The sequence below is a fragment of the Pseudophryne corroboree genome, chromosome 5 (assembly GCF_028390025.1).
Source record: "Pseudophryne corroboree isolate aPseCor3 chromosome 5, aPseCor3.hap2, whole genome shotgun sequence".
In the NCBI taxonomy this organism is placed as follows: Eukaryota; Metazoa; Chordata; class Amphibia; order Anura; family Myobatrachidae; genus Pseudophryne; species Pseudophryne corroboree.
In genome coordinates this window covers 106,856,136-106,879,870 of record NC_086448.1, presented here as the reverse complement: position 1 = coordinate 106,879,870, position 23,735 = coordinate 106,856,136, and the positions used below count along the sequence as shown (strand labels likewise).

Here is a 23,735-nt window from a genome sequence, read left to right as displayed (position 1 = left end):
CCTTTTTGCGTTATTACGTGGAGCGCCCAATTGTTTCCATCTTTACATTTCAGAATGTTGCTGTAATAATGGTACAGTAGCTCCTTTTAAAGGAATTGGATTTTCTCTTACAGGGATGAAGACGGGTGACAATGTGTCGGTGTACTCTGATGTGGAAGGGAAATGTAGGCGGGGCGCTACAGAGTTTGATGGAACTAAAGTCTTCATCGGGAATGGAATTTCTGAATTGAGCCGCTCAGAAATCTTCTGCTCAAACAGCCCAGTAAAGTAAGTTGGACAAGCTGCGGCCAGCCTAATTCTGTATAACAATATATACGGTCTATACCTAGACATAGAAACTGTATAACTGTACACAGGGCCTAATCCAGACCTGATCGTAGCCATGCAAAATTTTGCACGGCTACGATCAGCCACCCTGACCTACGTGGAGATGCCCAGCACAGGGCTAGTCCGCCCCGCATGTCTTGCCCTCCCCACGCCGCACAGGTACAAAAGCATCACATGGCGGCAATGCTTTTGTACCTTTGGAGTAGCTCCCTACCAGCGCTGGCAGGGAGCTACCCGTCGTTCTCCAGGTCGCAGCGGCCGCGTGTGATGTCACGCAGCCGCCGTGGCCTGCCCCACGCACGGTCCGGGCATGGCTGCGTTGCCCGCACTGCGCCTCCAAAACCGCTGCCCTATGCCAATCAGGCAGAGGCGATCACTGGGCTGAGATGCTGATAGCATCTCTGGCATGCGCCGGCGCACTGCGACGCCTGCGCAGTTCAGACCTGATCGCCTGCTGTGCGAAAACGCACAGCAGCGATCAGGTCTGAATTAGCCCCACAGAGACAACGTGTTGCCCTTTTCCCAGCACCATTGTAGGGTACAGATGTGTCCTTAGTTAGTTTGCTCTCAGCGCGACACAGATTCAGTAGAGTAGCACGAAATGTGCTCTGTTAATGATGCAACTCGCGCAAAGGTTTCGCTGTACTTTTGCACAACAATGTCAGCAGATCAACAAAGAAGTAGCAGAATAGCAAAAAAGTAGCAAAAAACGTAATGACAACATTGTGGTCTATCCATGAAGCTGGGAATATTATTATTACATTTTATTTATAAGGCGCCACAAGTGTTTCTCAGCACTGTACATACGGCAGACATTAGAACAATACAGGATACACAGAACTTGACTTTACAGTAACTGAAAAACTAAAACAGAGCACAGGTAACAATTAGCAGCACAGTTCTCAGTGCACACTACAGCTGAGATATAAGAAGGCAAAGGAGTAATCATCATACTACTGGGGACGGGCAGCCATAGGAAGAGATAAATGGTTAAGAGAGAGGAAATACAGGTATAGACAGTCGCTGAGTAGGAGAGAGCTGCAATAGAAGTGCAAGTGAAGAGGGCTGTGAGAACAGCAGGGAGGAGGGCCCTGCTCCAAGGAGCTTACAATCTAGGAGGAGTGGGACAATAGTGGTAAGTCTTGTTGTAGTATGATGTTGTTTGTCACATATGTCACAGATCATTGTTTTATGTGTACAACGTGACTTTCCAAGTTTAGCTGCATGTTAGTCTCATGGATAGACCGCAACGTTGACTAGTCTTAATAATCTTTGCTACGTTTTACTAATACTCAGTTGCTGTTTGCTCATTTTTATTTGATTCTCATATACTGTATGTAATGTAGACAAACAGGAATTTTTTTAAAGAACACACACACTACAAACCACAGATGACATGGCGCTACTCTGTATCCATCACTATGGGGTGAGATCGAGGGGTCTTTAGTGCAATTTCAGCAAAGCTTAGTAATGGCATGTGTGTATTTCAAGTATAAAGAGGTTTGTTACTGCAACACCTGTATTAAATCACCTTTTTTTTCCACATTTATTTACATACAATTGGAGTCATGTACATTTGCAGTTGTTTATCCCCTTTAATGCTGAGGCTTTTTTGGAGGGCTAGTCACATCCCTATGAGTGTCCGCAATTATTTAAAATTGCATGACAGTGAACTAAAAGTAATAATTTTTTTTTTTTTTAAATTAACCACCACAAATAAATCCTTTGCGGATTGTGTTTCGGCTAGAGATGAGCGGGTTCGGTTTTACTCTGATTTATTCGGTTCTCAAAACGGCATCTTATTGGCTCACGGACATCATGTGTTTTGGATAGCCAATAAGAAACATCCGGAGAAAACCGAACTGGCGTTAATTCTGGCGTTACATTCGAACCCGCTCATCTCTAGTTTCTCTTACGTCCTAGAGGATGCTGGGGATTCCGTAAGGACCATGGGGTATAGACGGGCTCTGCAGGAGACATGGGCACTCTAAAGACTTTAGATGGGTGTGCATTGGCTCCTCCCTCTATGCCCCTCCTCCAGACCTCAGTTAGATCCTGTGCCCAGAGGAGACTGGGTGCACTGCAGGGGAGCTCTACTGAGTTTCTCTGAAAAAATACTTTTTGTTAGGTTTTTTATTTTCAGGAAGCACTGCTGGCAACAGGCTCCCTGCATCGTGGGACTGAGGGGAGAGAAGCAGACCTACTTCAATGATAGGCTCTGCTTCTTAGGCTACTGGACACCATTAGCTCCAGAGGGTCGGAACGCAGGTCTCACCCTCGCCGTTCATCCCGGAGCCGCGCCGCCGTCCTCCTCACAGAACCGGAAGATAGAAGACTTCAAAGGCGGCAGAAGACTTCTGATCTTCTATGAGGTAACGCGCAGTGGTAACGCTGCGCGCCATTGCTCCCAACACACACACACACTGGAGGCACTGTATGGGTGCAGGGCGCAGGGGGGCGCCCTGGGCAGCAATTATTAACCCTCTAGGGACACTGGCATAGATATATACTGCGGAGGCAGTATATTGTAAAAACCCCCGCCAGTATAAAGATTTGAGCGGGATCGAAGCCCGCCGGTAAGGGGGCGGAGCTTGATTCCTCAGCACTAACCAGCGCCATTTTCTCCACAGCACGCTGCAGAGAAGCTGGCTCCCCGGACTCTCCCCTGCTGAACACAAGTACAGAGGGCAAAAAAGAGGGGGGGGCACATATAATTGGCGCACTGAGTATATTTATAAAAGCGCTGTACTGACTGGGATTTTTTTCCAGTGTCCGGTGGCGCTGGCTGTGTGCTGGCATACTCTCTCTCTGTCTCTCCAAAGGGCCTTATTGGGGGACTGTCACATATATATATATATATATATATATATATATATATATATATAAATAATTATTTTATTATTCTTATTATTATCCTTTATTTATCTGGCGCCACAAGGGTTCCGCAGCGCCCAATTACAGAGTACATGAATAATCAAACAGGAAAACAGCAACTTACAGTTGATGACAGTATAGGACAAGTACAGGGTAAATAAACATAGTTACATCAGCAGATGACACTGGAATAAGTATCAGGTGGCAGAAGACTGCTGGAGTTGATGCAGTTGAAGATTATTAAAGTAAGAAAGGATAAGCACATGAGGGAAGAGGGCCCTGCTCGTGAGAGCTTACATTCTAAAGGGGAGGGGTAGACAGACAGGGGTGACACAGATGGGGTACATGGAGAGTGTAGAACAGAGGGTTAGGATGAGATTTGGCTGGGTTTGGTGAAGAAGTGGGTCTTGAGAGCCCGTTTGAAGTTTTGTAGAGAGGTGGAGAGTCTGAGGGGGAGAGGTAGGGAATTCCAGAGAAGTGGTGCAGCACGTGAAAAATCTTGGAGGTAGGAGTGGGAGGAGGTGATCCGTAGGCAGGAAAGTCGTCGTGCATTAGCAGAGCAGAAGAGGACGTGTGGGAATGTAAAGGGAGATAAGATCAGAGATGTAGATGGGAGAGGAGTGGGTGAGGGCTTTGTAAGAGAGTGTGAGAAGCTTGAAATGGATTCTGAAAGGGAAGGGGAGCCAGTGAAGGTCTAGTAAGAGAGGAGAGGTAGACGTAGTGCGTTTGGTGAGGAAAATGAGCCGGGCAGCAGCATTGAGGACAGATTGGAGTGGAGAGAGGTGTTTGTCAGGAATACCAGTCAGGAGGAGATTACAGTAATCCAGTCTGCAGATGACCAGTGAGTGGATAAGAGTCTTCGTAGCATCCTGGGTCAGAAAGGGTCTGATCCTGGAAATATTTTTTAGATGAAAACGGCAGGTTTGTGAGAGGTGCTGAATGTGTGGTTTGAAGGAGAGGGAGGAGTCAAGGATTACTCAAAGACAGTGCACTTGGGGGCTAGAGGAGATAGTAGTGCCATCAATAGATAATGAGAGTGTAGGAGGTGAGGTTATGCGGGAGGGAGGAAAGATGATCAGTTCGGTCTTAGACATGTTAAGTTTAAGAAAGCGCTGGGACATCCAGGAAGAGGTAGCAGAGAGACAGTTGGAGATACGAGTGAGGAGAGCAGGGGAGAGGTCTGGAGAGGAAAGATAGATTTGGGTGTCATCAGCATAGAGATGATATTGGAAACCAAAAGAACTAATGAGCTTACCTAGTGAGGACGTATAGAGAGAGAAGAGGAGAGGACCAAGGACAGAACCTTGGGGTACACCTACAGTTAGTGGAAGTGAGGGGGAGGTGGAGTCATGAGAAGAGACAGAGAATGAACGGTCAGAGAGGTAGGAAGACAGCCAAGAGAGGGCAGTGTCGCGCAGACCAATGGAGTGAAGGATTTGCAGTAGGAGAGGATGGTCCACAGTGTCAAAAGCAGCAGAGAGATCAAGTAGAATAAGTAGAGAGTAGTGTCCCTTAGATTTAGCAGCATGGAGGTCATTGCATACTTTTGTAAGGGCAGTTTTAGTGGAGTGGAGAGGACGGAAGCCAGACTGGAATGGGTCAAGTAGTGAGTGTGAGGAAAGAAAGGCAGTAAGGCGGTTGTAGACAATACGCTCAAGGAGTTTGGAGGCAAAAGGGAGGAGAGAGATGGGTCGGTAGTTGGAGAGAGTGTTTGGATCAAGGGTAGGTTTTTTAAGAATAGGAGAGATGAGTGCATGCTTGAAGGCAGAGGGGACAGTGCCTGATGAGAGGGAGAGATTGAGAAGGTGGGAAACGTGGGAACAAGCAGAAGGAGAGAGGTAGCGGAGGAGGCGGGAGGGGATAGGGTCAAGTGGGGAGGTGGTGAGGGGACAGGAACGAATGAGGGCCATGACTTCCTCTCCAGTTGCATGGGAGAAAAAGGACAGAGTAGGTGGGAGGGATGGGGAGGGGTGGTAAGGGATGGGGGAAAGCTGGCTACTGATGGTCTGGTGTGATGTGATGTCCTTACGTATGGAGTCAATTTTGGATGTGAAGTAAGTGGCAAAGTCAAGAGCAGAGAGTGAGGAAGGGAGACGAGGTGGAGGTGGGCAGAGGAGTGAGTTGAGAGTGGCAAAGAGGCGCCGGGGGTTGGAAGACTGGGAGGAGATGAGGTTCTTGAAGTATGACTGTTTAGCAAGAGAAAGGGCAGCACTGAAGGATGAGAGCATAAGTTTGAAATGGAGGAAGTCTGCCTTAGAGCGCGATTTCCTCCAGTGTCGCTCAGCAGTACGTGAGCATTTTTGCAGATATCTGGTGCATTTGGTGTGCCAGGGTTGAGGTGTTAATTTGCGAGGGTGAATAGTGGTTGGTGGAGCAACAGAGTCAAGAGCAGAAGTAAGGGATGCATTGTATATGGAAGTGGCTTGTTCAGGGCATGAGAGAGAGAGAATAGGAGAGAGAAGCGAGTCAAACAGGGAGGAAAGGAATGTGGTGTCAATAGCCTCAATGTTACGCTTAGTGATGGTAGCCTTGGGAGGTAGAGATGGGGAAGTCGAGAGAGATAGGTTAAAGGAGAGCAGGTGGTGGTCAGAGAGGGGAAATGGGGAATTTGAAAAATCAGAAATATCACAGCGGTGTGTGAAGACCAGATCCAGTGAGCTCCCATTAACATGGGAGGGTGAGGAGGTCCACTGGGAGAGACCAAGTGAAGAGGGGAGGTTAAGGAGTTTAGAGGCAGGGGATTGTGTGGGGATGTCAATAGGGATGTTGAAATCGCCTAGGATAATGGAAGGAATGTCAGAAGAGAGGAAGTGAGGAAGCCAGGAAGCAAAGTTTTCGATGAATTTGGAAGCAACGCCAGGGGGGCGGTAAATGACAGCTACTCTAAGATGGACTGGTTGGAAGAGGCGTATAGTATGGACCTCAAATGTAGAGAATGTAAGGGATAGTTCTGGTGGTATGAGTTGGTAGGAGTAACTAGAAGGTAAAAGGACCCCAACACCACCCCCATGGCGACCCCCAGGTCGGGGTGTGTGTGTGAATGCGAGGCCCCCAGCAGAGAGAGCAGCAGGAGAAGTAGTGTCAGAGGGCGTAATCCAAGTTTCAGTAATGGCTAGTAGGTGGAGGGAGTTGGAAATGAAAAGGTCATGAGTGGGGACCAGTTTGTTACAAACAGATCTGGCATTCCACAGGGCACAGGATAGGGGGTATGAGTTTGTGGGAGAGATGTGAATGAGATTATCAGGGTTGCTGAAGCGATGAGGAGAGATTAACTTTGAGTGCAGGGATGATGAGAGAGTAGTGATGGTGCAGGTGCCAGAGCTAGGAGGGAAAACTGCAGGAGGTGGGTAGGAAGGGAGGTCAGTGTGATGTGGATGGGGGTGTGGGGAGGTGACAGGGAAGGGAGAGAGGGAGCAGGGCTGAGTTGTGAGGTAGCAGGACCATGGGGTAGACGTGAGTGAAAGTGGGGTAACAGGAAAGGAGGGGAAAGTATACAGAGAGATGGAGGGGAGACAGAGGAGGGGAGGGAGGAGGAGGTGTAGGATACTAGGGGGGGGGATAAAGACACATGATTAGGTAGACACGGAGTAATGTGGGGAGTATAAGAAAGCCTTGACATAGTGTTTAGTAGGTAAATAGGTTGAGGGAAAGTGGAAGTAGGAGTGGAGGCTGTAAGGAATTCAGAGTTGAAGAATTGCAGAAATGCAGATTAGAAAAGCAGTGTCGGCTCAATGGGTGTAGATTTAGTATGAAATGAATCAGAAGTGTAGATAAAGTGGGTGTTGAGATGTATTTGGACCGTATGTAATGAAAAGATTGTGAGGTTTAAGAAGCAATGGTGGTTCTGTAAGATTTTTTAGGTGTTTGTAGGTAAGATTGCATTGGTGCAGCTGTGCGTGAAAAACAAAATTCCAATAATATAGATACAGGTTGAGTATCCCTTATCCAAAATGCTTGGGACCAGAGGTATTTTGGATATGGGATTTTTCCGTATTTTGGAATAATTAGATACCATAATGAGATATCATGGTGATAGGACCTAAGTCTAAGCACAGAATGCATTTATGTTACATATACACCTTATATACACAGCCTGAAGGTCATTTTAGACAATATTTTTTATAACTTTGTGCATTAAACAAAGTTTGTGTACATTGAGCCATCAAAAAACAAAGGTTTCACTATCACTCTCACTCAAAAAAGTCCGTATTTTGGAATATTCCGTATTTCGGAATATTTGGATATGGGATACTCAACCTGTACAAGCATTTGTTGGTAAAATGGATGGTTTATGAAATGTCCAAGTAAGGTAGTTCCGTGCTATTTAATCAGATGCAACAATCAGGAGGTGAGTGGCCTGAAGAGTAAGTGACTCACATTTGTTATTAGTTCCTCTGGTTTCTTTGTTTTGTTAGATTGGTGTGCTTCTGTTTTCCTTCTGTTTTATATATAAATATATATATATATATATATATATATATATGTATGTATATATATATATATATATATATATATATATATATATATGGAAAAAAAAAAGGAAAATTGGCGCCCAAAGGTAATTACAACCTATGACTACAGAGAACCCAATGGGTTTCTCAATTCTCATTAGTTTTAAGAACATAAGCATGAACTGTTCTCACATAAAAAAATATTTTATTAAAATATACAGAAGTAAAGAAGCATGTCCATCTTATTACATAGACAGAATGATGTAATTTCTCTTCGAATACTCCACCATAGGAGTTGATAGAGGAATGTCAGCAGCTTAGTGCAGTATCTTTATTCTTCCTCATACAGTATTCAGAGATAACATCAAGTATAACAAGCCAACGCGTTTCGTCTAGTGACTAGACTTCATCAGGGGTATGTCTTTAGGTATTAGCGCCTATCAGAATGTAAGCAAACAAGATGGATAATCAGGATTTCTCTGACGTCCTAGTGGATGCTGGGAACTCCGTAAGGACCATGGGGAATAGACGGGCTCCGCAGGAGACTGGGCACTCTAAAAGAAAGATTAGGTACTATCTGGTGTGCACTGGCTCCTCCCTCTATGCCCCTCCTCCAGTTAGAATCTGTGCCCGGCCAGAGCTGGGTGCTCCTAGTGGGCTCTCCTGAGCTTGCTAGAAAGAAAGTATTTGTTCGGTTTTTTATTTTCAGTGAGATCTGCTGGCAACAGACTCACTGCTACGTGGGACTGAGGGGAGAGAAGCAAACCTACCTGCGTGCAGCTAGCTTGTGCTTCTTAGGCTACTGGACACCATTAGCTCCAGAGGGTTCGAACACAGGGCCTGACCTCGATCGTCCGTTCCCGAAGTCGCGCCGCCGTCCACCTTGCAGAGCCAGAAGACAGAAGAGAAAACTGTATATGTGTAAAAAAAACCGCCATTAAGCTATACAAAACGCGGGAAAAGCCCGCCGCTGAGGGGGCGGGGCCTTCTTCCTCAGCACACCAGCGCCATTTTCTCTTCACAGCTCCGCTGGAAGGACGCTCCCCAGGCTCTCCCCTGCAGTATCCTGTACAAGAAGGGTAAAAAAGAGAGGGGGGGCACATAAATTTAGGCGCAAATAGGATGATAAGCAGCTATTGGGAAAAATCACTCATTATAGTGTAAATCCCTGTGTTATATAGCGCTGTGGTGTGTGCTGGCATACTCTCTCTCTGTCTCCCCAAAGGACTTTGTGGGGTCCTGTCCTCAGTCAGAGCATTCCCTGTGTGTGTGCGGTGTGTCGGTACGGCTGTGTCGACATGTTTGATGAGGAGGGTTACGTGGAGGCGGAGCAAGGGCAGATAAGTGTGGTGTCGCCCCCGACGGGGCCGACACCGGATTGGATGGATATGTGGAAGGTCTTAACAGACAGTGTCAACTCCTTACATAAAAGGTTCGATGACGCAGCAGCCTTGGAACAGCAGGGATCTCAGCCCGCGCCTGCCCAGGCGCCTCAGAGGCCATCAGGGGCTCATAAACGCCCGCTTGCTCAGATGGTAGACACAGATGTCGACACGGAGTCTGACTCCAGTGTAGATGAGGATGAGACAAATGCACAGTCTACAAAAGCCATCCGATGCATGATTACTGCAATGAAAAATGTATTGCACATTTCTGATGTTAACCCGGTTACTACCAAGAAGGGTATTATGTTTGGGGAGAAAAAGCAGCCAGTGATTTTTCCCCCATCTGATGAATTAAATGAATTGTGTGAGGAAGCGTGGAGTTCCCCCGATAAGAAACTAGTTATTTCTAAGAGGTTACTGATGGCGTACCCTTTCCCGCCAACGGACAGGTTACGTTGGGAAACATCCCCTAGGGTGGACAAGGCGCTCACACGCTTATCAAAAAAGGTGGCACTGCCGTCTCAGGATACGGCCGCCCTAAAGGAGCCTGCGGATAGAAAGCAGGAAGCTATCCTGAAGTCTGTGTATACACACTCAGGTACTATACTGAGACCTGCTATTGCTTCAGCATGGATGTGTAGTGCTGCAGCCGCATGGTCTGATACCCTGTCAGACAACAACATTGATTCCCTCGACAGGGATACTATTTTGCTAACCATAGAACATATAAAAGACGTCGTCTTATATATGCGGGATGCACAGAGGGACATTTGCCTGCTGGCATTTAGAATTAATGCAATGTCCATTTCTGCCAGGAGAGTATTATGGACTCGGCAGTGGACAGGTGATGCTGATTCTAAAAGACACATGGAGGTTTTGCCTTATAAGGGTGGGGAATTGTTTGGGGACGGTCTCTCGGACCTCGTATCCACGGCAACAGCCGGGAAGTCAACTTTTTTACCTCAGGTTCCCTCACAGCCTAAGAAAGCACCGTATTATCATGTACAGTCCTTTCGGCCTCAGAAAGGCAAGCGGATCAGAGGCGCATCCTTTCTGCCCAGAGGCAGGGGTAGAGGAAAGAAGCTGCACCAGGCAGCCAGTTCCCAGGAACAAAAATCCTCCCCCGCTTCCTCTAAGTCCACCGCATGACGCTGGGGCTCCACAGGCGGAGCCGGGTGCGGTGGGGGCGCGTCTCCGAAACTTCAGCAACCAGTGGGTTCGCTCACAAGTGGATCTCTGGGCTGTACAAATTGTATCTCAGGGATACAAGCTGGAGTTCGAGGCGACTCCCCCTCGCCGTTACCTCAAATCAGCCTTGCCAGCTGCTCCCAGGGAAAGGGAGGTAATACTGGCGGCAATTCACAAGCTGTACCTCCAGCAGGTGATAATCAAGGTTCCCCTCCTTCAACAGGGATGGGGTTACTATTCCACAATGTTTGTGGTACCGAAACCAGACGGTTCGGTGAGACCCATTCTGAATTTAAAATCCTTGAACACTTATATAAGGAAGTTCAAGTTTAAAATGGAATCGCTCAGGGCGGTTATTGCAAGCCTGGAAGAGGGGGATTTTATGGTGTCGCTGGACATCAAGGATGCTTACTTGCATGTCCCCATTTACCCACCTCACCAGGAGTACCTCAGGTTTGTGGTACAGGATTGTCATTACCAATTCCAGACGTTGCCGTTTGGTCTGTCCACGGCACCGAGAGTATTTACCAAGGTAATGGCCGAAATGATGATACTCCTTCGGAAGAAGGGAGTTATAATTATCCCGTACTCGGACGATCTCCTTATAAAGGCGAGGTCCAGAGAGCAGTTGTTAGTCAGCGTAGCACTTTCTCGGGAAGTGTTGCGACAGCACGGCTGGATTCTGAATATCCCAAAGTCGCAGCTGATTCCTGCGACGCGTCTGCTTTTCCTGGGCATGATTCTGGACACAGAACAGAAGAAGGTGTTTCTCCCGGTGGAGAAGGCCCAGGAATTGTCCTCTCTGGTCAGGGACCTCCTGAAACCAAAACAGGTGTCGGTGCATCACTGCACGCGAGTCCTGGGAAAGATGGTAGCTTCTTACGAAGCAATTCCCTTCGGCAGGTTCCATGCAAGGATCTTTCAGTGGGATCTGTTAGACAAATGGTCCGGATCGCATCTTCAGGTGCATCGGTTGATCACCCTGTCCCCAAGGGCCAGGGTGTCTCTGCTGTGGTGGCTGCAGAGTGCTCATCTTCTCGAGGGCCGCAGATTCGGCATACAGGACTGGGTCCTGGTGACCACGGATGCAAGCCTCCGAGGATGGGGGGCAGTCACTCAGGGAAGGAACTTCCAAGGAAAGTGGTCAAGTCAGGAGACTTCACTACACATAAATATACTGGAACTAAGGGCCATTTACAACGCCCTGAGTCAAGCAGAGCCCCTGCTTCAAAACCAACCAGTGCTGATTCAATCAGACAACATCACGGCGGTCGCCCATGTAAACCGCCAGGGCGGCACAAGAAGCAGGATGGCGATGGCAGAAGCCACAAGGATTCTCCGATGGGCGGAGAATCACGTGCTAGCACTGTCAGCAGTGTTCATTCCGGGAGTGGACAACTGGGAAGCAGATTTCCTCAGCAGGCACGACCTCCACCCGGGAGAGTGGGGACTTCATCCAGAAGTCTTCACGCAGATTGTAAACCGTTGGGAACAGCCACAGGTGGACATGATGGCGTCCCGCCTCAACAAAATGCTAAAAAAATATTGCGCCAGGTCAAGGGACCCTTAGGCGATAGCTGTGGACGCACTAGTGACACCGTGGGTGTACCAGTCGGTTTATGTGTTCCCTCCTCTTCCTCTCATACCCAAGGTACTGAGGATAGTAAGAAAGAGAGGAGTAAGAACTATACTCATCGTTCCGGATTGGCCAAGAAGAACTTGGTACCCAGAACTACAAGAAATGATCTCAGAGGACCCATGGCCTCTGCCTCTCAGACAGGACCTGTTACAGCAGGGGCCCTGTCTGTTCCAAGACTTACCGCGGCTGTGTTTGACGGCATGGCGGTTGAACGCCGGATCCTAACGGAAAAGGGCATTCCAGATGAAGTGATTCCTACGCTGATAAAAGCTAGGAAGGATGTGACAGCAAATCATTATCACCGCATATGGCGGAAATATGTTGCCTGGTGTGAGGCCAGGAAGGCCCCAACAGAGGAATTCCAGCTGGGGCGATTTCTGCACTTCCTACAGTCAGGTGTGACTATGGGCCTAAAATTGGGGTCCATAAAGGTCCAGATTTCGGCCCTATCTATTTTCTTTCAAAAAGAACTGGCTTCACTGCCTGAAGTTCAGACGTTTGTTAAGGGAGTGCTGCAAATTCAGCCCCCTTTTGTGCCTCCAGTGGCACCTTGGGATCTTAACGTTGTGTTGGATTTCCTGAAATCCCACTGGTTTGAGCCACTTAAGACCGTGGAGCTAAAATATCTCACGTGGAAAGTGGTCATGCTATTGGCCTTAGCTTCAGCTAGGCGTGTGTCAGAATTGGCGGCTTTGTCATGTAAAAGCCCTTATCTGATCTTCCATATGGACAGGGCAGAATTGAGGACTCGTCCCCAATTTCTCCCTAAGGTGGTATCAGCGTTTCATTTGAACCAACCTATTGTGGTGCCTGCGGCTACTCGGGACTTGGAGGACTCCAAGTTACTGCATGTAGTCAGGGCTTTGAAAATCTATGTAGCCAGGACGGCTGGAGTCAGGAAAACTGACTCGCTGTTTATCCTGCATGCACCCAACAAGCTGGGTGCTCCTGCTTCAAAGCAAACTATTGCGCGCTGGATCTGTAACACGATTCAGCAAGCTCATTCTGCGGCAGGGTTACCGCATCCTAAATCGGTAAAAGCCCATTCCACAAGGAAGGTGGGCTCTTCTTGGGCGGCTGTCCAAGGGGTCTCGGCTTTACAGCTTTGCCGAGCTGCTACTTGGTCAGGTTCAAACACATTTGCTAAGTTCTACAAGTTTGATACCCTGGCTGAGGACCCCTTGCCTTTGCTCATTCGGTGCTGCAGAGTCATCCGCACTCTCCCGCCCGTTTGGGAGCTTTGGTATAATCCCCATGGTCCTTACGGAGTTCCCAGCATCCACTAGGACGTCAGAGAAAATAAGAATTTACTCACCGGTAATTCTATTTCTCGTAGTCCGTAGTGGATGCTGGGCGCCCGTCCCAAGTGCGGACTCTCTGCAATACATGTATATAGTTATTGCTTAACTAAAGGGTTAATGTTATGAGCCATCTGTTACTGAGGCTCAGTTGTTGTTCATACTGTTAACTGGGTATGGTTATCACAAGTTGTACGGTGTGATTGGTGTGGCTAGTATGAGTCTTACCCTGGATTCCAAATCCTTTCCTTGTTGTGTCAGCTCTTCCGGGCACAGTTTCCTTAACTGAGGTCTGGAGGAGGGGCATAGAGGGAGGAGCCAGTGCACACCAGATAGTACCTAATCTTTCTTTTAGAGTGCCCAGTCTCCTGCGGAGCCCGTCTATTCCCCATGGTCCTTACGGAGTTCCCAGCATCCACTACGGACTACGAGAAATAGAATTACCGGTGAGTAAATTCTTATTTTTTCAAAGATCAATCTCAAAGCATCACAAACAAGGCTGCCGAGGCTTCCAGCCGTTCTCATACGTCCAACTGATAAAAATTAATCTACTTCCTACGTTTCTAATTTCCGAAAGGAAGGTGGAAACAGCAAGATCCTGCCAGGAATGGACCTCAAGGGTCAAATACTGGCGTTAAAAACAGATACGGATAGGATGTCCAAACTGATTCACACAGGAAACAACTTTCCAAGAAGACAGCCAGTAGTACTCCAGTATCCTTGCAATCTGAGTACTACTGGCTGTCTTCTTGGAAAGTTGTTTCCACCTTCCTTTCGGAAATTAGAAACGTAGGAAGTAGATTAATTTTTATCAGTTGGACGTATGAGAACGGCTGGAAGCCTCGGCAGCCTTGTTTGTGATGCTTTGAGATTGATCTTTGAAAAATCCTGATTATCCATCTTGTTTGCTTACATTCTGATAGGCGCTAATACCTACAGACATACCCCTGATGAAGTCTAGTCACTAGACGAAACGCGTTGGGTTGTTATACTTGATATCTCTGAATACTGCATGAGGAAGAATAAAGATACTGCACTAAGCTGCTGACATTCCTCTATCAACTCCTATGGTGGAGTATTCAAAGCGAAATTACATCATTCTGTCTATGTAATAAGATGGACATGCTTCTTTACTTCTGTATATTTTAATAAAATATTTTTTTATGTGAGAACAGTTCATGCTTATGTTCTTAAAACTAATGAGAATTGTGAAACCCATTGGATTCTCTGTGGTCATAGGTTGTAATTACCTTTGGGCGCCAATTTTCCTTTTTTTATTCCATACATTCTGTTCAGCCCCTCCTAACAAGGGACTTAGTGAATTAGGCAGCCCCCCCCCCCCCCCCCAAGGAAGATTGCGTTTTATTATTTTAATTTTTTTCAGAATAGCGCAGAAGGAGAGTGTTTGGTTGGTGAAATATATATATATATATATATATATATATATATATATATATATACACATACATACAAACGCTGGGTGGAACGGCACTCTGCCCCTCACAAAACAGCCATACCCCGGTGCCCTCTGGAAAACATGCTGTGGTCATCCAAAATCAAACAGCAGCGGCACTCATGGGATTTGTAGACAAATTGAAGTGTATTTCACATCAAATCCAAAACCAACGTTTCGGGGCTCGCACGCCCCTTTGTCAAGGTGAGTAACATTCATACATTAAACAAGTGATTACCTTATATGCTGTGAAGAAGCCCGCCAGTGCATCCCGCTCGGATCAGCGCCACGGACTTCCGCTCCGTCGCTGGTCCCTCTCCTATGACGTCACTCGCCCTGCGCCGCCGGGTTGCCTTAGCAACCGAGACGCTGGCTGGCCCCGTCATCCTGGTACAGTTCTTACAATCCTCCCCACTTCCTTATACACACGCAAAGGTGGTGCCTATAACTACAGAGACCCTCCACCTCATGTAACAAGAGTATAACTTACGAGACAAGAGGCTATACTACATTGAAATATACCAATTTAATGAGCTGATTAGTGATCAGTGAAGGCTGAGGTAGAGACAGGGCCCCGGTCATTGCTGCCTTCCAGAATTCTTATGTAAGACACACTTTTGAACACCCAGTAATTATAGCACTAATGCGCCCTATGTTGCAATAAAACGGCCCCCCTTGGAGCGCTAAATGAATGAATAAAAACCATTATAAATCCCTATCATGATGCATTATTCCAGTCTAAAAAAGTGCACGGACAAATACAAACTCCACACCTTACTCAATGCTTGTGTGTATAAGTGCATATTATTTCAAAGAATTCAATAATGCTTGCTCAAGGTGTCAACATATCTAATCAATTTATAGAGAATACCTAAAAAAACTTTTAGTGGGAAGCTGTGACAATATCAAAACACTGGCTTGATAAAAATTACTAAAAAAGTGAAAAAGTTAAAAATATAGAAGATACCCCACCTCCTAATATCTGCATAAAGTGCTAATGCTTACTGGTATTTTGCTGCCCTCCCCACATGGGAAGGCCATGACCAATGGTTCTAAACTCCAGTGGCAAGCAATATAATGGTTATCCAAACAACTTTAGCTATCTAGCTAAACTCCTGACTGTGTGAGGAAACCCAAATCAAACAAAACTCTAACTTGCTCAAACTTGGGATCGTACATATAAAAGAATCCATATTCCCCTGGCCCTGTGTCCACCTCCCCCCTCACCCAAACCACCACCATAATTGATCCCCCAGGAACCAATATATTTCAAGATTATCATCACAATGCTCTGCCCTATTGGTAATGCCCATCATAAATAAGACTAATCAATTGTCCAATCTAAGACTATAAAAAGACATTCCATGAGAATTTCTCGTTCAATCCTAGAGGGTTAACGGTGTCCAGCTCATAGATCCACCTTGTTTCCAACTGTAGGAGCTTACGGTCTCTGTCTCCCCCTCTGATGTTCTTGGGTACATGATCTATAATTTGATGTCTGAGATCATTCAGCGTATGACCTGCCGCTGCAAAATGCCTGGCTACCGGTTGTTCTACTTGTTTCCCTAATAGGGCTTGTTTAATAGAAGACCTGTGTAAGGCCATTCTTTCCCTCATAGTACGAATAGATTTACCCACATAATGAAGTCCACAAGGACAAGAAATAAGATACACTATGTGCGTCAATGTACAAGTCAGTACATGACGAATTTGGTAGATTTTATCTTTATGTGGATTTTTAAAAGTTGAACCAATAATCATACTAGTGCATGTAGTTCACTTCAGGCATCTATAACAACCCGGTTGCTTACTCAGAAAAGAAGATGATGCTTTGCCTGTTGCAGCCTGAGTTTTGTTTGATTTGGGTTTCCTCACACAGTCAGGAGTTTAGCTAGATAGCTAAAGTTGTTTGGATAACCATTATATTGCTTGCCACTGGAGTTTAGAACCATTGGTCATGGCCTTCCCATGTGGGGAGGGCAGCAAAATACCAGTAAGCATTAGCACTTTATGCAGATATTAGGAGGTGGGGTATCTTTCTATATTTTTCACTTTTTCACTTTTTTAGTAATTTTTATCAAGCCAGTGTTTTGATATTGTCACAGCTTCCCACTAAAAGTTTTTTTAGGTATTCTTTATAAATTGATTAGATATGTTGACACCTTGAGCAAGCATTATTGAATTCTTTGAAATTATATGCACTTATACACACAAGCATTGAGTAAGGTGTGGAGTTTGTATTTGTCCGTGCACTTTTTTAGACTGGAATAATGCATCATGATAGGGAATTATAATGGTTTTTATTCATTCATTTAGCACTCCAAGGGGGGCCGCTTTATTGCAACATAGGGCGCATTAGTGCTATAATTACTGGGTGTTCAAAAGTGTGTCTTACATAAGAATTCTGGAAGGCAGCAATGACCGGGGCCCTGTCTCTACCTCAGCCTTCACTGATCACTAATCAGCTCATTAAATTGGTATATTTCAATGTAGTATAGCCTCTTGTCTCGTAAGTTATACTCTTGTTACATGAGGTGGAGGGTCTCTGTAGTTATAGGCACCACCTTTGCGTGTGTATAAGGAAGTGGGGATGATTGTAAGAACTGTACCAGGATGACGAGGCCAGCCAGCGTCGCGGTTGCTAAGGCAACCCAGCGGCGCAGGGCGGGTGACGTCATAGGAGAGGGACCAGCGACGGAGCGGAAGTCCGTGGCGCTGATCCGAGCGGGATGCACTGGCGGGCTTCTTCAAAGCATATAAGGTAATCACTTGTTTAATGTATGTATGTTACTCACCTTGACAAAGGGACGTGCGAGCCCCGAAACGTTGGTTTTGGATTTGATGTGAAATACACTTCAATTTGTCTACAAATCCCATGAGTGCCGCTGCTGTTTGATTTTGGATGACTATATATATATATATATATATATATATATATATATGTGTATATATATATATATATATATATATATATATATATATATACAGGTTGAGTATCCCTTATCCAAAATGCTTGGGACCAGAGGTATTTTGGATATCGGATTTTTCCGTATTTTGGAATAATTAGATACCATAATGAGATGTCATGGTGATGGGACCTAAATCTAAGCACAGAATGCATTTATGTTACATATACACCTTATACACACAGCCTGAAGGTAATTTTAGCCAATATTTTTTATAACATTGTGCATTAAACAAAGTGTGTCTACATTCACACAATTCATTTATGTTTCATATACACCTTATATACACTGCCTGAAGGTCAATTAATACAATATTATTAATAATTTTGTGTATTAAATAAAGTTTGTGTACATTAAGCTATCAAAAAACAAAGGTTTCACTATCTCACTCTCACTCAAAAAAGTCCGTATTTCGGAATATTCCGTATTTCGGAATATTTGGATATGGGATACTCAACCTGTATATAATCTATCTATCCCTGAGTGTGTAGGGGTGTCGGTACGTGTGTGTCGGCATGTCTGAAGCGGAAGGCTCATCTAAGGAGGAGGTGGAGCAGATGATTGTGGTGTCTCCGTCGGCGACGCCGACACCTGATTGACTGTATATGTGGAATGTTTTAAATGCAAAGGTGTCTTTATTACATAAGAGAATGGACAAAGCAGAGTTCAGAGAAAAGACAGGGAGTCAATCCATGGCTTTGGCCGTATCACAGGGCCCTCCAGGGTCTCAGAAACGTCCCCTGTCCCAAGTAGCAGACACTGATACCGACACGGATTCTGACTCCAGTGTCGACTACGATGATGCGAGGTTACACCCAAGGGTGGCCAAAAGTATTCATTATATGATTATTGCAATAAAAGATGTTTTGCATATCACAGATGACCCCTCGGTCCCTGACACGAGGGTATGCATGTTTAAGGAATAGAAACCTGAGGTAACCTTTCCCCCATCTCATGAGCTGAACGCGTTATTTGAAAAGACTTGGGAAACTCCAGACAAGAAACTGCAAATTCCCAAGAGAATTCTTATGGCGTATCCTTTCCCTGCACAGGACAGGTTACGGTGGGAATCCTCGCCAAGGGTGGACAAGGCTTTAACGCGCTTGTCCAAAAAGGTGGCGCTACCGTCTCCAGACACGGCAGCCCTCAAGGATCCTGCTGATCGCAGACAGGAAACTACTTTAAAATCAATTTATGCACATACGGGTGCCTTGCTCAGACCGGAAATACCGTCGGCTTGGGTTTGTAGCGCTGTAGCAGCTTGGGCAGATGGGATCAGTACTAAATGCCGCCGGCCGGAATCCCGGCGGTCGAAATACAGACGCCGGAATCCCGACCACACAATCCCGACAGGGGGCGGCATTTTGACCGCATCCCGGGCAGATACCTTGTCATCTGACATTGATACCCTAGATAGGGATAGCATTTTATTGACCTTAGGTCACACTAAAGACGCAGTCTTATATATGAGAGACGCTTCGAGAGACGTTGGGCTGTTAGGTTCGAGAGCCAACGCCATGGCGATTTCTGCTAGGCGAGCTCTGTGGACCCGCCAATGGACGGGTGATGCCGACTCAGAGACATATGGAAGTTTTGCCTTACAAGGGTGAGGTTTTATTTGGGGAATGTCTCGCGGACCTGGTTTCCACAGCTACCGCGGGTAAATCTACTTTTTTACCTTATGTTCCCCCACAGCAAAAGAAAACACCACAATATCACATGCAGTCCTTTCGGTCGCATAAGTCCAGAAGAGGTCGGGGCTCTTCCTTCCTCGCCAGAGTTAAGGGTAGAGGGAAAAGAATGCCTGCTACGGCTAGTCCCCGGGAGCAGAAGTCCTCCCCAGCTTCTACTAAATCCACCACATGATGCTGGGGCTCCACTGAGGGAGTCCGCGCCGGTGGGGGCACGTCTTCGACTCTTCAGCCACGTCTGGGTTCAGTCAGACGTGGATCCTTGGGCGATGGAAATTGTATCCCAAGGCTACAAGCTGGAATTCGAAGACGTGCCTCCTCGCCGATTTTTCAAATCGGCTTTACCAGCTTATCCCCCAGAAAGGGAGATAGTTTTAGCTGCAATTCAAAAACTGTGTCAACAACAAGTGATTGTCAAGGTTCCCCTAGTGCAACAGGGGAAGGGGTACTATTCAACCCTGTTTGTGGTCCCGAAACCGGATGGCTCAGTCAGACCCATTCTAAATCTAAAATCCCTAAACCTGTACTTGAAAAAGTTCAAATTCAAGATGGAATCGCTCCGGGCAGTTATCTCCAGCCTGGATGGGGGAATTTTATGGTGTCACTAGACATAAAGGATGCATACCTTCATGTCCCCATATATCCCCCTCATCAGGCACACCTGAGATTCGCTGTACAGGACTGTCATTACCAGTTTCAGACGTTGCCGTTTGGGCTTTCCACGGCTCCGAGGATTTTCACCAAGGTAATGGCGGAAATGATGGTGCTCCTGCGCAGGCAGGGAGTGACAATTATCCCGTACTTGGACGATCTCCTGATAAAAGCGAGATTGAGAGATCAATTGCAGAAAAGCGTGTCGCTCTCCAGCATGGCTGGATTCTAAATCTACCAAAGTCACAGTTGATTCCAACGACTCGGCTATCTTTCTTAGGCATGATTCTGGACACGGAACAAAAGAGGGTTTTTCTCCCGATGGAAAAAGCCCAGGAACTCCAGAACATGGTCAGAGACCTGTTAAAACCGAAAAAAGTGTCAGTCCATCAATGCACTCGAGTACTGTGAAAAATGGTGGAGACCTACGAGGCCATCCCATTCGGCAGGTTTCATGCGAGGACGTTTCAGTGGGACCTTCTGGACAAGTGGTCGGGGTCTCATCTACAAATACATCAGAAAATAAGCCTGTCCCCCAGGGCCAGGGTGTCTCTCCTGTGGTGGCTGCAGAGTGCTCACCTTCTCGAAGGTCACAGGTTCGGCATTCAAGACTGGGTTCTGGTGACCACGGACGCGAGCCTCCAAGGATGGGGAGCAGTCACACAAGTAAGACATTTTCAGGGACTATGGTCAAGCCAGGAGGCTTGTCTACACATCAACGTACTGGAATTGAGGGCCATATACAACGGCCTACGACAAGAGGAGACTCTTCTTCGCGACCTACCGGTTCTGATTCAATCAGACAACGTCACAGCTGTGGCTCATGTAAACAGCCAAGGCGGGACAAGGAGCAGAGTGGCAATGGCGGAAGCCACCAGGATTCTTTGCTGGGCGGAAAATCACGCAAGCGCTCTGTCAGCAGTCTTCATTCCGGGAGTGGACAACTGGGAAGCAGACTTCCTCAGCAGACATAATCTCCATCCAGGAGAGTTTTTGCAGAGATAACAAGTCAGTGGGGACCTCCACAAATAGACATGATGGCGTCACGCCTCAACAAGAAGCTTCGGAGGTATTGTGCCAGGTCAAGGGACCCTCAGGCAGTAGCAGTGGACACCCTGGTGACACCATGGGTGTTTCAGTCGGTCTATGTGATCCCTCCTCTTCCGCTCATCTCAAAAATACTGAGAAGTCATCCCTACTCTGATTAAGGCTAGGAAGGAGGTGACGGCGAAACATTATCACCGCATCTGGAGGAAGTATGTATCTTGGTGTGAAGCCAAGAATGATCCTACTGAAGATTTCCATCTGGGCCGTTTTCTCCACTTTCTACAGACAGGAGTGGATATGGGCCTAAAGTTAGGCTCCATTAAGGTACAGGTTTCGGCCCTATCAATTTTCTTTCAGAAGGAATTGGCTTCTCTCCCAGAAGTCCAGACATTTGTAAAGGGAGTGCTGCACATCCAGCCTCCTTTTGTGCCCCCAGTGGCACCATGGGACCTTAACGTGGTGTTACAGTTCCTAAAATCTCACTGGTTTGAGCCTCTTCAAACGGTGGATTTAAAATTTCTCACTTGGAAGGTGGTCATGTTGTTGGCCTTGGCATCTGCACGGCGGGTGTCCGAATTGGCGGCTTTGTCTCACAAGAGCCCCTATCTGATTTTCCATGTGGATAGAGCAGAATTAAGGACGCGTCCTCAATTTTTGCCTAAGGTGGTTTCATCTTTTCATATGAACCAACCTATCGTGGTGCCTGTGGCTACGGGTGACTTGGAGGATTCCAAGTCCCTTGATGTAGTCAGGGCCTTAAAAATGTATGTAGCCAGGACGGCTCGGGTTAGGAAAACAGAGGCACTGTTTGTCCTGTATGCAGCCAACAAGCTTGGCGCTCCTGCTTCTAAACAGACTATTGCTCGCTGGATCTGTAACACGATTCAGCAGGCTCATTCTACGGCTGGATTGCCGTTACCAAATTCGGTAAAGGCCCATTCCACTAGGAAGGTGGGCTCTTCTTGGGCGGCTGCCCGAGGCGTCTCGGCATTACAGCTTTGCCGAGCGGCGACTTGGTCGGGTTCAAACACTTTTGCTAAATTCTACAAGTTTGATACCTTGGCTGAGGAGGACCTCATGTTTGCTCAGTCGGTGCTGCAGAGTCATCTGCACTCTCCCGCCCGGTTTGGAGCTTTGGTATAATCCCCATGGTCCTTACGGAGTCCCAGCATCCTCTAGGACGTAAGAGAAAATAAGATTTTAAACCTACCGGTAAATCTTTTTCTCCTAGTCCGTAGAGGATGCTAAATTCTGCAAGACTTGTATATAGTTATTGCTTACATAAGGGTTATGTTACAGTTTTGATCAGTCTCGGGCTGATGCTGTTTTGTTTCATACTGTTAACTGGTTCGTATGTTCCAAGTTGTACGGTGTGGATGGTGTGGGCTGGTATGTATCTTGCCCTTAGAGTAACAAAAATCCTTTCCTCGTACTGTCCGTCTCCTCTGGGCACAGTTCTCTAACTGAGGTCTGGAGGAGGGGCATAGAGGGAGGAGCCAGTGCACACTCATCTAAAGTCTTTAGAGTGCCCATGTTTCCTGCGGAGCCCGTCTATACCCCATGGTCCTTACGGAGTCCCCAGCATCCTCTACGGACTAGGAGAGAAAGATTTACTGGTAGGTTTAAAATCTTATTTTCGGCATTATCCATAAAAAGCCTACATGTAGAATTCCATAATAAAACTGGCATTTGAAATTGATAATGTATTTTTTAGTTTTTTTTCTGTAATTGTTTGATTGAAATACATAAAATATGCAGGAATAATATGGTAGCCCAAAAAGACAACTTACCACATCAAATAAGGGCACCTTTGATGCCAGCATGTGGGAGATCTCATTGGAGTCTTATTGGAGAAAGTGCGCCAAATAAATTAAATTAGTATTAATTATTATTATTATTATTATTATTAGAACCCCCACCCCCCAATCTATGGACTTTTAAACACTTTGGGCCAAATGTAATGGAGTGAGAGTTTCAAACCTGGTTTTGCAGTGTAAATGATTGGCACTTAAAAAAATAAATAAATGAAAAACCTTACCACATCTCTCACTTTCTGAAACTCTCACTCTATTACATTTGGCCCATTCTGTACTTTTGGGTGCTACTGTCTGTTGCTTAGTCCCGTACCTGTATTGCCTCTTTCTTTGTTCCTATCTGATACCCCTTTTCCACTGCCGCAATAACTCCATTTATTGCCTGGTTAACCCGAGTCGCAACACAGTGGAAAAGGGTCCCCAAAAAATAACCCCGATCATCTCCAAGAGCGGACAGAAAAGAATCACACTGCCATACCCTCCAACATTTTACACATAAGAATCGGTACAAATTACAAAAGGGGATGTGGTCACGGGTAAAGGGCCTTTTCCTATACTTTCAATGGAAGTTTGGAGAGCCAAAAATCGGTACAGACCATAAAAAAAGGTACTGTACCTGCCAAAAATGTACAGTTGGAGGGTATGCACTGCACACAGTGTGAAAGGGGCTGACCCAAGAATAACCAGGGGTAAAAGCTGTGGTGTAAATGGTGTATGTCCTGGGTCTGACCCAGGTTGGAACCGTGGGCTTAATTCAGACCTGATCGCAGCAGCAAAATTGCTCTTTAATGGGCAAAACCATATGCACTGCTAGGGGGGGCGGGGGGGGGGGGGAGATATAACATGTGCAGAGACAGTAAAGGGCCCTATACACGGGAGAGATGTGTGCTGAGGGAACCGCTCAGCACACATCTCTCCCGCCGCTCAGCACAGCGCGATGTGTGCTGAGCG

At 46.5% G+C, this 23,735-nt stretch overlaps 1 protein-coding gene across 5 annotated transcripts in view; it reads left to right on the top strand.

Annotated features, from left to right (window-relative positions):
- NSUN6 (NOP2/Sun RNA methyltransferase 6) overlaps window positions 1-23,735 on the top strand; it is a 141,792-nt gene that overhangs the window by 61,557 nt on the left and 56,500 nt on the right. For all 5 annotated transcript variants that reach the window (XR_010177597.1, XM_063921550.1, XM_063921549.1 and 2 more), the window contains exon 6: window positions 114-267. Coding sequence is in view for 4 of the 5 variants with exons in the window: in XM_063921550.1 (XP_063777620.1) it covers window positions 114-267 (154 nt within the window). In the remaining variant the exon portion in view is untranslated. The remainder of the gene's footprint in view (window positions 1-113; window positions 268-23,735) is intronic.